Source organism: Neopsephotus bourkii, unplaced genomic scaffold (genome assembly GCF_033783945.1).
Source record: "Neopsephotus bourkii isolate Nb327-2 ecotype Australia unplaced genomic scaffold, CSIRO-AGI_Nbou_v1 NB_126, whole genome shotgun sequence".
NCBI classification, from domain to species: Eukaryota; Metazoa; Chordata; class Aves; order Psittaciformes; family Psittacidae; genus Neopsephotus; species Neopsephotus bourkii.
In genome coordinates this window covers 1,632,901-1,647,075 of record NW_026900643.1, presented here as the reverse complement: position 1 = coordinate 1,647,075, position 14,175 = coordinate 1,632,901, and the positions used below count along the sequence as shown (strand labels likewise).

Genomic DNA, 14,175 nt, shown 5'->3' with positions numbered 1-14,175 from the left:
TTGAAAATCTTTCAAATTTGGTCATATTAAAACTTGAGTTTAAAAATGAAAGATGGCAATCATAATCTTACAGTTATTATCTTATATCACATAAAAATTAACCAGTTTGTAAAGCCTGCATGTATTGGGTGTGCTGGATTGCTTTGATTCTAGTTAACATTCTGCAGTCACAAGAATTTTAGCCCTCCTACACAGCAAGCCTACTTTGCTGCAGTAATTCTGTATCCAGGTTCTACTTTAGAAAGATTAAATTCCCCTTCCAAGTAGGTCAGACAATAGAGCAAACCCTTCCTGATTTTTGTCTGCCAAATGATGTGTTTTTTCAAACTGAATAAACACATGTAGATGCCTATGGGTCCAGAAATTCTGAACTGAGCCTCTTCTTAACTCAATGTCCATAACGCTTCATAAATCAGAAACTGAATAATGTATTCAGCCATAAAATGAAGTTACACAAAGTTGTGTAAAATCAAATTCTGCTTTGAATGTTTCAAATTCTGAAAACTTCTTCCAGGAAGGTGCCCTGTTATTCATTAAGCACATTTTGTTGCATTGTTACCATTCTTACTAACAAAACGTGATATTTGAAGGAAATTCTACAAGATGCCATAGATCTTCAGTTTTGTCTGTTTTTCAAAGAAACAGTTGCACAAAGGACAATTCAGGCTCATCTAAACTGTCAGTGGTACTGTGCAAAATAGTTAGTGTTCAAGGGCTTTTTTCTCTTTTATGGAAGCTGACACAATTCACTATCTGCTTAGCTCATCTATCCATAAGTACATTGCTTGTCTGAGCATCTGAAAGAGACCAGCATAGGCAGAATATTAATCTTGTCACTAGGTCAAATGAAGTCTGGGGCAGAGATCTCAAGATCCATATTCTTATTTCTGGTCCATGTTCAGATGTAATTGGGTGAAATTCTTTTCTATCTGTATCTGCTGAAAATCTGGTTTTTAGAGCTAACCTGGGATAATGTTGCCAAATTTTAGGATAATAGAAAAGCTCTTACATAGTCAGCAGAGAGTAGCTGTGATAAGGTCCTTGCTAATGTTAATAAACAGAGAAGAAAACTCATATTTGAATATAGGGTGGGAAGAAAGAGTCCGTTCCCTGCTTTCCAACCCTAGATCTTTGCTTTTTCCTTGGGATGTATTCTGAAGAATAAATAAAGCTTATCTAGCGTATTTTATGGGCATCACAAATACAGATGATATAGCTGAAAGTTAATGTTTCAGATCCTTGACTGCCTCTCACTTAACACACCATAGAAAAATTCTTGCTGAAACCCAAAACCAAACTATAAATCAGTGCTGCAGTTTATTTATACTAAAAATGATAGAAATTTGGTTACATCTTCAGTAACCAAGCTCTTACTTGGAAAATTTCAGGAGGTATAAGTCTTATTGCCATGGGCTGGAAATATGGCATCAAATTTTTCTCAAAAGCTTTTAATTCATCCTCATTCAAACCACCTAAAAAACCAAACCAGAATAGGAACACAACTCAGTTAATGCTCTTTTTATTATTTTTAGGAAAATACAAATTTTAAGCATTCATACAAAACATCTAATAAATGGTTTACTTCAGTGTGTTAAGGAGAGAGATACTGGTTCTTTTTTTTTGTCTTTCTTTCATTATATTCCAACATTATAAATCATCTGACTTTAACCATTGGAATGTACGCTACAGTATGGAATGTACTCTACCTGAGTTACTTTTGGAAACGACAGAGTGATAAAAATCAATAAAATCATAAGCAGCATTATTAAGGAATGCTTATTCACAGCCTCTTCTGATACAAGATAGGGTTGTGTAAGCATGCAATAGGAATTACTTCTTCACTCATTAGGTACTTACAGTGTGAAATCATTGCTGCAGGCATCAGGGATGCTAAAATTTATGAGTTCAGTGTGCAGTTAAGTGATTACAGGGAAAAAAAATCCATTAACAAAATTGTGTGGGATCTCTGGCTCAGGAAGTCTCAGAGACTGTAAGGACACTCTGGAGAAGTATCACTCCAGGCTGACAACCCTGCTGCTCTTTCGCTCTTCCCCAGGCAGCCCATTCTTTCCACTGTTGGAGGCAGGATGCTCGGTCAGCTAGAGCACTGCTCTGACCAAACACAGCCACTCCTGTGGCAGTGTGGTTGACAAACAGTGAGTGGGTTTGAAAACCTGATTGGTTTCACCCTCCTTGATTTACCCATTCCAGCTTACAGGACCCAAATGACTTCAAGGGTATGCTCCCCAAAGTTGGTTTGAGAGGACTGAGAGAACATTATGGACTGAGATAACACAACTTTTCCTTAGTGTTAATGAAATTGCTGAATGTCCATCCCTGCAGGTAACTGCTCTATAGAAGAAATGCCTTTTTCCAGCCTAGAAAAAAGCCCTGCTCTGTGAACCTGTCTCTTTATGCTTCATAACAATGCTTCAGAACCATCACCATCTGGAGTCTGATTTCTGTTACCTGCTATTGTACCAATTTCCTGCAAAACAGATCTGTTCCAGCTGGTAGCAGTACCAAACACAGATTCTGCCATCTCCTTAAACTGCCTCAGAACAGGGGTGCTACAAAACAACAGGCCAATTCTTGCAACAGCAGCACTGTAAAAGGCAACAAAGTTAATGTTAGATGCTGCAATTACATAAATATGCCTGGAATATACTTAGTCTACTGTAAGAGGTCTCTAAACCCATTTTCCACTCAAAACATATGTACACAAATTGCGTGTGAATGTTTGACGCTTTGAGCAAAAACCTGGATTTCTCAATGCAATACTTAAATGGTGAGATATCAATGGCAGAGGAAACCTAAAATAGAATATATTTTAAGTATCTAGTGTACACCTTCTGTAATAGCTATTACCTTTCTAAAAGCATTTAAAATGTAAAATATCATCCTTTAGGCTCTGGAAATCTTGAAGGAAAAAAATGCACAATAAATGTTATCAACAGAGATACTAATGAATATTTCATTAAGTATTAAATACATTACCTGAATTCAGCAGGCTTTATGGACATGATTTCTGTGGAGTTCAAAGCACAGAGAATAGCTCCTAATCCAACTAAATCAAAGCTTTTTAGGGTACTGATTGTCTGACCAGAGTCTTCTAGAAAACCTTGCAAAATAGATCTTGCCTACAAAAAGCAGTAAAATATTATGCATGAACAGAGTAAATATAATTGAAGGCTTTGTTACTAAAGCTCAAAATCTTACCAGAAGCCATGTACCGTATGTAATCCTGAGGCTCCCTGATATAATTAATTGGAACTTTGCCATATTCAAGAGCAGCACTGTCACAATCTGTATGTGACTCTTAAACAAAGCACTGTTACACAACCACTTCCCAAGTGCAAGTGATTTGAAAGCACTTTGTACCTCTGCTTGTGACCCAGGTCACAAGCAAACACTTCACCAGAAGAAAGAGGCACTCAGTTACCAACAGAACTGCCCAATTCATTTAAATTGCTGTAAGAAAACAAATTACTGAAGGGGCTCAATATGAAATTTTTAGTTTTTCCTAATCCTCAGGTTGTCTTATCTAAGTGCTACCTATAGGTGATGACCTGTGTTTGGGCAGTTTTCAGAAATGAATGGGGTATTGGTACTAAAATGCTTCTGCAAGCCTAAGTCATTTAGGACAGTGCTCATTCTAAACTAACCGTTTAAAAACTATGTGTCTAGCTTAAGCCTGTCGCCAAGGCATCCTCCAAAGTCAGCAAAAGGAATAAGCATATTCCAAGATTTCCTAATCCGCAATGCTGAGCCTCAAATGACTATCTTAAACTAGCTGCCTAACGTCTAGACAACTGAAGTTAGGTAGGATGAGCCTCTTAACCAGCTGTTCTTACTGACAGCAGGAAACCTCAAAAGCCAATTAATATGGTATAAATCGCACCCCTCCCCCCCAAGTGCTTCTTTCTGATGGTGCTCTTCAGAACGAGAATCTATTACATGGATGCGTGATATTTTGCCAAAGCTGCCTGCCACCATGCAGCATCTGTGCAACTGAGGAGCCCTGATGGTATGGGTCCCAAAGTCAGAAATATGCTGCCAACTGCATATACAATAAAAGGTTTTAACTCTTTTTATCAAAGTCCCATTGACATAATTAGTAATTATTCAAATAAAGGAAGATGTGAGGGGTATATTTGCTAATAACTTAGGCTTCTATGGCAGTGGACGCTGGGCCTGGGGAAACACTACCTCTTCAGTGATTACTCTTACGAAGGGTTAGTGTCTCCTAGCAGTAGTATCTATTCTAGGGCTAGGGTGAGATGAGCTGCTGACCTCTTTCTACTATTTAGTGGGCAAGTGCTAAAGAATACACTCGTCACCATCACAATTGAAAGTGACTGATGTCCTCTGGGTCATCTCACCAGGGAAGCCAGCAGCCAGGCAGACATCAGTGCTGACCTACCTGCCCACTTTCACTGGGGTCACAGCTGCAGAAAAGCAGCAGGGAGTAGTGTGGATTGCTATATCTGTTTCTAGGACTTCACTCCCAATGAGTGTGAATCCAGGGCCTTTCACCAGGAGTACCTTCAGTAACATACTTACCTGGGTAAGAGTCCATCCTGTTTGCTGACTAAGTACAGAAATGGTGTCAATAGAATGCAAATCCAGCTCTTCAATTTCATGTTCAGTGAGTGCCATAGCAATGCGGCCCAGGGAAACAATATGGTAACTCTTCCAGTCCGGCAGCAATCCCCAGACCTTTAGAAGAGGTTCATTAATGTCTAATAGATCATTATGTATCTTCCTCTGTATACACCATTCTCAACCCCCTTGATTTATAAAGTCCCAATACCAGCAGTATGCCTCTTTGCACACCAAAGGCAGAGCTTGTGTACTGTGAAGGTTTTTGAGGTTCTACACTAATAATGGTTAGTTTATCTAAAAATGCTGTAATTTGTACAGCTTGAACTTGTTGGTAAGTCAGCACGGGGACTCCTGGAAGTGTTGCTGTAGGAGAAAGTACTACTAAACCCAATGAAAATGCAAGTCTGTGCTGAGATCCACACTGCTACACCACTACCATGAAAGCAGCACCTGGACAACCCAGGCTTCCACAGTAGCTGCAATTACTCTGGTGGAGTGACCTTTAATTGCCTTTGTAACCAGTTATTCTGGCTCAGGCATTGACCAGAAAAGCCGAAATCAAAGTAGAGAATCAGGTAATACAGACAAACAGCCAATTACTAAAGTTCTGATTTCTAGCTTGCGTGCATGCAATATAAAAAAAAAAAAAATAATTTAAATGTGTTTTTACATATTGATACAGTTAAATCTGTAAAGCTCTGTAAAAACAAAGAAATAAGCAGGAGCTCTTCTAAACCAGTACCAATGTATCTAAACTGACAAGTTCCAGTGGTTTTAACCTTATCTGTGATATCTATCGTTACAGCAATTCAAAAGCTCTCACAGATCAACTCTAAGAAAACTTTGATTTCAGGAAAAGGTCTGTCAGAATAAGGAACAAGTCCTTCAAGAGTTGAATTTGCAGAGGGTAGAACTGCCAATTACGTTTAGTTGGAAATGACAGAACACAGTGATCAATGGTCAGTACCTCTTAGGATATGGCCAATTGTCTTTACAGAAGAAAGACACAGGGTTTTAGCTGGAGGAAGTGACTTGCACAAGACAGGTATTACATAAAGGTCCCTGTAAAGGTTTCCTGTATTCCAGCAATTTTACCTTACGTCAGTCAAAAAAACATGACAGTTTTCTAGTACATGACTGTGCTGCTAACTCAACACAGAAAAATGAAACTAAAAGCCCAGTCCTAGGCTTAGTTGATCATCCATGCTCTCTGATTTGTGGAAATATTTATTCCATTTTCAGGATAGCTACAATAGAGCATTAAAAAAAAAAAAAAAAGGAAAGGCCAAAGCTAGTATGGACTTGCTGAAGGAGAACCTCTATGGCGGCCTACTAAATAGTGTTTGCACCTTCAGATACATACGAAACTGCACAACCTGCATAAAATAAAGGGTTGGATATCTGGAATAAGATACTCCTTACACAGAGCTGCAGACTATCTGCTGTTCACATCAACGTGCATATTCGACACAGAGCAGCCTCAGGACTGCCGAGGTACTTTTCTCAACTATGACCCTCGGATTAAGGATTTGTTTAGAAGATGTTTTGCTGGGCCTGAGTTTCCACCAGATCTTTTTCGCTGGTTTTACGATGTCATAAAGAACAGAAAAAGAGTCTAAGCCTGGGAAATTTCAATCTTTTCCAAAGAAAATACATAGTAAAAAGCATTAGCCCAATTTTAAAGCTCTTTATTCTCCAGCTTAAGAGATACATGAAACACATGCAGTTATAAATGTCATGTGTCTATTTCTTGATCTAGGTCATAAACTACAGAATTTGAAGTACTTCATAAATAGTATTATCTGACAGCACTGGATGAAATCTCAGATATAATGATATAAATAACACAACACATGAAACTGAAACAGTCCTTTGTCCTCATTCACCTAGAGACTGCAGATCTATACATCTGTTACTATCACAGAGCTTGGAGACTTTCCACTTATGAGTGAGCTAAGCTTCTTACTTTCATTAGAGACAATCTGATAACTAGACTTTTTGAATTAGTTTGGAACAATGAGCAGTACACAGTTTCTTTTAGGGAAATTCAATCGATTTAGGAGAAATTAAAGCTGGCTTAATCAAATCTTTAATCAAAGATGCCCTTTAGTTAATAACATAACAACATCACGTGCACATAATTACAAAGAGCTTTCCCTGTACTGTCTGATTTCTCATGCTTGACTTTCACTGTAACAGCCTGTTGCACTTTACCAACTAACATATAGGAAGTCTGTCTTTGTCTAGTAGCAATCTGTCCTCAAACACTCATATAGACAGAGTATACTTTCATGCTGTGCACTACAGTTCTGTGTATCTTTGAATTGCATATAGCTGGGATATGAGTGTATTAAACTTGTTGGCAATTTCTCTACAGCAAGTATCGCTCTGTAGGTGCATGATTATGTTGCACTGCTGTAAAATGTTTAAGTTCCCACTATCTTGGAAAGCACTGGCTTTATTTTCTTCTAGGATTGTATTCTTTTTCCCTCCCTTTTCCAACCCACATGTCTCCATGCTGACAGAAGGAAGATGTCTTGGGAAGAATGCATTTCATGCACTGGGCTGTTGCCCTGCTGCAACAAGGCAGCAGAGAGAATTGCAGGGAATCACCATCTGCCTTTGGGAATCTGGTTAGTGCTACTTCTCTTTGAACAGTTGCAGTACAGGAGTTTTAGAAGTGAAGCTTCATTGCTAAAAACTGCACTGTTGGTCTTCTCTACCCAAAAGTCATGATCAGCTCCCCTATTTTGGCTGCAGCTGGTGGCTTAAAGAGATGCTGCCCAGGCCCACCTTGTCCCCTGCTCTGCTTTCCTCCAGAGGTCACAGCCTCAGATCTCCAAGCATCTGCACTTGTCCTACTCACAACCAACTGCACTTGTAGATGCTTCCTAACCTCATTCTGTCAGAATGATCAGATGGAGCCTAAAAATGACTTTTAAAATGTTGGATCATTTTGACAGAACAGGATTACAAAGCAGCTAGCCATGCAGAGATGGAAACAGAGCAGGTAACTTCCAGCAGATGCTGGTGACAGGAAGCTGAAGATCAGCTGGGGATGATAACCTCTTCACCTCTGGGTTTTCTGCAACCAAAACAACTTGTTTTACTGCACCCTAAGGCTTTTCCTTGCTGAAACACAAGTATGTTTGGGTTCCCTGGCAGTGCAGGCAACCACAAAGCAGCAAGAGGTCACCCCCAGGGAGAAGTGCAACACCAACAACAGGGATGGAGCAAGGTCTCACTTCTCTCCCAGCCCACAGCTGGCCAAGGCAGCACTGCTCAGAGCCCAGACACCTTGCTGATGCTCTGCGCCAGATGCAGGGTGGTGAACTGCACCCTCCTCTCCCCTGAGTACTCTGGCACAGATCCTTCACTGCAGTGCCAGATGAGGAGAGGCTGCAGTATAGGCATCACATACAGAATGAAGCCAGGGCAAGTACCTCTCTGAGGAGCTCAAGAGGAGCTGCATTGCTGCACTCTGAAAGAAAGAGGTGCCAGCAGTGCTGCAGGAATGGTGGTGAGAGCTGAGACTACAGCCTTGTTCCTCTCCATGAATTTACAACCTGGCAAATACAGAGGTCTTCTTTCTGCTCTGTTTCTTTAACTTGCACTCACCAGTGACATCTTACTAAAGACATACTAAATGCACATGTGTTTTTTTCCTCCCTACAATTTCCCACTGATGGCTTTGTCCCTGACTGTGACAAGGAGGTAGAACAAGCTTTATTCACCTAATAACAGTATCTCTCAGTCAGTTTGGTTTTACACCACTGTAAACTATATTTAACATTGATGTAGATAGTTTAATGTGCCAAATTTAATTCTCAGCAGACCAATCAACAGCCTATAGTACTGCTTGCTGATTTTTCATTTATGAAAGAAAAGTGAGAAGCAAACAGCTGAAAAGAAATTAAAAGCACTTACGTTTTTCAGCTGCCAATAGCTCAGAGCTACTTGCTTGTTGACTCTAAAGCAAGGGCAATATTCTTCTATCACCATCTCATATTATTTTTCCAATAAACAATAGATATTCTTGCAGCAGTAGTGACATTGCCATAGCACAGTTATTTTAGAACTGCATAGTTCAATAACAGCAAATCAAATTATAGATTTAATTTTCCTTCACAGGCAGTATAGTTACCTGCTTGGCTTTTTCCTTCAAGGCAATAAGCTGAGAACTGTTAAAACCAGAGACAGTCCCAAGAAGTTCCACGTTTTTGTCAAAAGTCCCTGCGTCCATGCATTTCAGTTCCTGAACTGACCAAAAGACATTTGCTTCTGCTAATTTAATGATTTCATCTGAAGAAGGAGCTCTGGTTCCCAGGCAATCTGGAAAAACAGTCAAAATAGCAAGAGTTTTCTTCAAGGAGACGGAAAAAAGGAAATCAAAGCAATATATAGAGATTCAGGAAGGTGACAGTTTGTGAATTAACTGCAGCTGATGTGATATTGATAAATTAATTATCTTGAAATTAAATAAGTTCTTTAAATAGTTACATTGTTAAATATTAACACTGTTAAATATTTACATTGTCCTAGATATAAAACTAGAATTTGGCTAACTTGGAAGAAATTGGTTATATTCTTTGTCCTCCAAAGGTAGTGCATGCTGGAAAAGAAAACAAGAGCAGACATATTTCAGAACAGTTACAATACAGGATGACACAATAAAATTAAAATCTGGATGTGTGCAATAAGAACAACCAGTATCTTGCAAGTTTCTTTCAAGTCTAATTCCCTAAAGGCATCAAAACCCAGGCAAGAGCTTATTCTGAGGTAAAACCATTGTTCTCTGGGAGCCTCACTTTAAGTAAGAATGAAATGCAAATCTTTGGGATGACCTTGGTGGAAGTCTCCGTACAGCTCTGTCACTGTTCACAGAAAAATGTTGCAGCTGAATAAACCTCACATTCAAACAGCACATACGTGATTTCAGTTGAACAGGAAAAATAACGGACATGAGAAGTCCTTTTACTCTGAAATACCCTGACAAAGATGTATGTCTTGCAAGACTTGCCTGACATTTAAACAAGGTGAAGACAGAAGCTGGATGTGTCAGAGAAGCATGGTGCTTGTTCTTTATGTCAAGCATGTTGTTAAACTGTCAGGATCTAGAGAGGGCTGTTCACTTACAACAGAACTGTATAGACAGCAAAACTCCATTGAAAAAAATCTTATTTATGGTCAGGTTCTGGTGCTATGCATGATCAAATGAGACAGCTTCCATTCTGTGTTTTAACAAATCCTGGTCTCTGTCGGCATAATCTACCTCTAATATTGATGGAAAGCAGAAATTAGAAACCTAATGTAGTGGCTTACTGCTCTCTCTCCTGTCACTAATTTAGGAAAACCTTATTAAATAATTACCTAAGCCAAATAATCCCTACATGTCTTTGGATACAGTTGTTACCAGTAAAAAGCAAGAATTTCACAGATGCTGCGCCTGAGCTAAGCTCCCTCAGATAGACAAATTAAAGTGAGGATGCACAAAGTAGATTTGCACTTTGAAAGGAGGCAGAGGAGGGATTTATTTGCATCAAAGGAAGCTGCAGGAGTGGGTAGAACACAGAAAGGATTGAATCTGTTGAGCAAACGAAAATGTTGTTCAGCTTCCACTGTACCAGCTGACATTCTGCTCTCCCTTTACACCACCCTCTTGTGAAGCTGCATTGTTTCACTTTCCCCTGCTGCAAAAGGTCAGCTTTTATCATGTAAATACTACCCATCAAGACACAATGCAGTTCCCTTCCCCAAGTCAAGTAAACCTAATATTTTGTGTTCTTACAAAAAAACACATTGATTTTATTATTTGTAACACACCAGATACACTGGTGCGATTACAGAAGGAAATACTAATTAGACTCCTGGCTTTGCTTCCTGTATCTGATGCTACTTCACTCTTCCTTTTGCTATATAATTGCATTTAGTTTGATGAAGAACATATACTATATGTAACACAGTATAATATCTCAGTGCTTGAAGTAAGTAACTTGAATTCTTTTTCCAGCATTGCCACTGCTTTCCAGTAGAACATCAGACACGATTTCTGCGTTTTACCTCCTATTTTCCATTTTGCCCTAAGCACTACCTTTTTTTTCTTGATGCAGACGTAGATGTAATAACTCTGACACTGCTTATTGTTACTGTTACTAACATTAGCTTACAATGGGACTGCAAGAAATGTAAAATAGGAGGTTGGTACCATGAAGAGCATCAGTGTTATTCCAGAGCCATTTTCATAATACCCAATTTTTTAGTGAGTTACAGCCATATCATAATATGAGATAAAGAGCCAAATCAGCCATAAAATTTAATTCCTTATTGAAACCACTGTGTGAGTTGTGTGGAGTTGATGTTTGGTAACAGAACTTCAGTAACACACTTGAACTGTGGAAATATTTCTTAGACTAGCATGAAAAGTCCTTTAATTTTTTATCTTCCAGATTCCCCCCTCGGGTGAGCTCATGCACCCGAAGTGAATGACAAGTCCTCATAGCCCTGGAGCCAAGTTACCCTTTGACAAAGATCATTAGCTTGACTGGCAGGTTTATATTGGTCCTTACAAGGCAGATGAGAGTGCTCTGCAACTGGGCTGTACCTGAGTTAGCGTGCTTAGAGAAGTGTTTGGGATTCATGTTGTTGTGATCTCGGCCTAATAAAGCCCATGCAAAGACACAAACATATAGAATTGCCTGATGCTGAACCTCTATAGTCCTGTGTCCCATGTTTAAAGAAACATGATTGGTGATCTGATGGTTTACTTGTTAAAGGAAGAGTGAATTTCATTCAGACAGATGGGCTAACACTGCTATTCCACCAGATAGATTCTGCACTTTTTAGAGCATGTTAGTTGTGTAATGACTTCCCTGATCAACAGAGGTCATGGGGTTTTTTCAGGCTATGTAAAACTACAACTCTGTAGAACACCCTCTGTCTCTCTCTGTATACAAATACAGCAGTATCAGGAGCAAAAATTCATCCCCAGAGATACACAGTTATCGTTATACAAGCAGATGGATTTTCATGGTGCCTCAAGGGCTTGCTGAGAGCTTGGACCTGTATTGTCTTGGGCAGAGAACCAATGGGAAAACTTTCAGACATAAACACAAACAGTAACAAACTCCTTGAAATTGTTGGGGTCTAAATTCCCATTAGTGCTTTCCAAAGCCTCCCCCCCCAGCAGGGCTGTTACCCATGGCATAGGATGGCATAGCTTAAAAATTCTGCCTGGGTGAATTTCAAGAGAAAGAATAAAGTTATTGTAGTAACAGAATATAGTCAAAGAATGTACCTTATACAAAGAAAATGATCCATTTGTTACCAGAGATAATATCACTAACAGATTAGTTTGGTTGCCAATTAAAACACCTTTTAGATTATAACAAACTGTCCATTTTGACAGACAAAATACAGTGCCATCAATGCGGATTTAAGAACAGGCAAGTCAACATATGCCCATGTCTGGCAAAAGATTAACTATGCGCAATCTTTTGGCACAATGGTAACTTATCACCTTCATAGGTTTTTAATTCAAGGATTTTCACTTCGATTACACAGGAAAGTAAAAATAAGCAAATCCTTCTAACTCAAATAATTAATCTTTCTCCTTTGTGCAGTCAGATAAATTCCAGAAGATGCTTAACTGTGCAATCCTGTAATGAAATTAAGTGTTTCAGCAATTGGTCAATGTATCAGACAACCATGGGCAAGAGAACAAAGACTACCTGGTTTTGCTGTAAGTCTGAACCTCTAAGTTATTTGAGGCTTTGCTTTTTGTTGTTTGGCTTCTCAGAATGTATTTGATGATAAAGTGAAACAAAAAAAGTCTGTTTGAACTGCACCAGCACAGCCCAAAACAGCATCATTGTAAATCTGTAACTTTGCACAGATACCATGTGAAATACTGACCAGGTGTGGTGACAGATGATTTGATGTTGGCAGTGGCATTAGACACAGATTCAAATACAGTTGATAGAAGCTCTTCAGCTGAAGAAATTGGTCCATTTGTCTTTGCTATTTGTAAAATGATATCTGGGAACTTCAAAAGAAAAGAAAGAATAAGTAAGACTTTTCCCTTTAAAAACCAGTTTGCAGAGAAAGATTGTGCAGACCTCCTTCCTATATGTACAGATGTTTAGAAAAGGAGAGTAAATTTGTTGCTACTCCAAAGGTCAACAGCTTACATCTGAGGGAAAAAAAAAGAATAAATGAAGCAAATTCTGAATGATTCTCCCTCTTGTATGCCCTCTCAGCTTCTGGCAACACCTGAGCACTGTCTGATTGCAGTCTCTGTCCAGACCCTCCCGTAACAGTGAGTTCCACCATTTCAGTGTGTGTAGTACAGAAAGTATTTTGTCTTAGATTTCTCAGACAAGTATAAGAATTGAGGATAGGGACCCAATTAAATTAAGATAAATAATTTCAACCTATTCGTGTGTTTTAGGCTTTTTTGACTTCTCCACTGTGCTAGACAACTTCCTTTCAGTGGAAGAGTCCTGTTCTATTTGGTCAATTACAAGCATTATCTTCTGAGGAATATTTGCTGATTGTGTTCGCATATTACTTTTGAAGAATTAATTCCTCATTCCAGAATAGTTTAGTCCTATACATAAAAATTACAAGATTAGAATAACTAAAGAGGGCAAAGAAACTACAAAGTGCAATGCTAAGGCTCAGTTATTGTTATGTATGCTACACTGGCCCTAGGGCAAAGGGCCACATGAGTAAATGCTAATTTGATCAGTATGACCTCATTAATAGGATAAGAAACACAACTTTCATGGTTGGAAGGTAGGAGAAGAGAGGAAACAACACTGCAAGGTATAAAGTACTAAAAATGTTTGAGTCTCTGTCACTATAAATGCACTGGGTTTTTTTCCTACATGACAAATATATAACTATTATTGTATACATGAATATAAAATGCCAACCTCATAAAGTTCAACTAAGCCAAGTGCAAGGTCCTACACCTGGGTCAGGGCAATCCCAGGCACAGCTACAGGCTGGGTGGAGAAGAGATTCAGAGCAGCCCTGCAGAGAAGGACCTGGGGGTGTTGACTGATGAGAAACTTAACATGAGCCAGCTTCAGTGTGCACCTGCAGCCTCCTGGGCTGCATCAAAAGGAGCATGACCAGCAGGTCGAAGAAGGTGATCCTGCCCCTTTACTCTGCTCTTGTGAGACCTCGCTTGGAGTACTGTGTGCAGTTCTGGTGTCCTCAACATAAGAAGGACATGGAACTGTTGGAACAAGTCCAGAGGAGGGCCACGAGGATGATCAGGGGGCTGGAGCACCTCCCATATGAAGACAGACTGAGAAAGTTGGAGCTGTTAAGCCTGGAGAAGAGAAGGCTGTGTGGAGACCTCATAGGAGCCTTCCCGTATCTGAAGGGGGCCCACAAGGATGCTGGGGAGGGACTCTTTGTAGTGATAGAACAAGGAGTAATAGGTTCAAACATGAACAGGGGAAGTTTAGGTGAGATAAAAGGAAGAAGTTCTTTACTGTGAGGCACTGGAATGGGTCGCACAAGGAAGTTGTGAATGCTCCATCCCTGATTGTTCAAGGTCAG

At 39.5% G+C, this 14,175-nt stretch overlaps 1 protein-coding gene across 1 annotated transcript in view; it reads right to left on the bottom strand.

The window, feature by feature from the left end:
- The window catches only part of OTOA (otoancorin), a 38,312-nt gene that overhangs the window by 768 nt on the left and 23,369 nt on the right, over window positions 1-14,175 (bottom strand). The window contains 6 exon segments of the mRNA XM_061367610.1: window positions 1,375-1,472; window positions 2,470-2,606; window positions 2,998-3,140; window positions 4,564-4,719; window positions 8,750-8,937; window positions 12,517-12,646. Coding sequence (XP_061223594.1) covers window positions 1,375-1,472; window positions 2,470-2,606; window positions 2,998-3,140; window positions 4,564-4,719; window positions 8,750-8,937; window positions 12,517-12,646 — 852 coding nt within the window.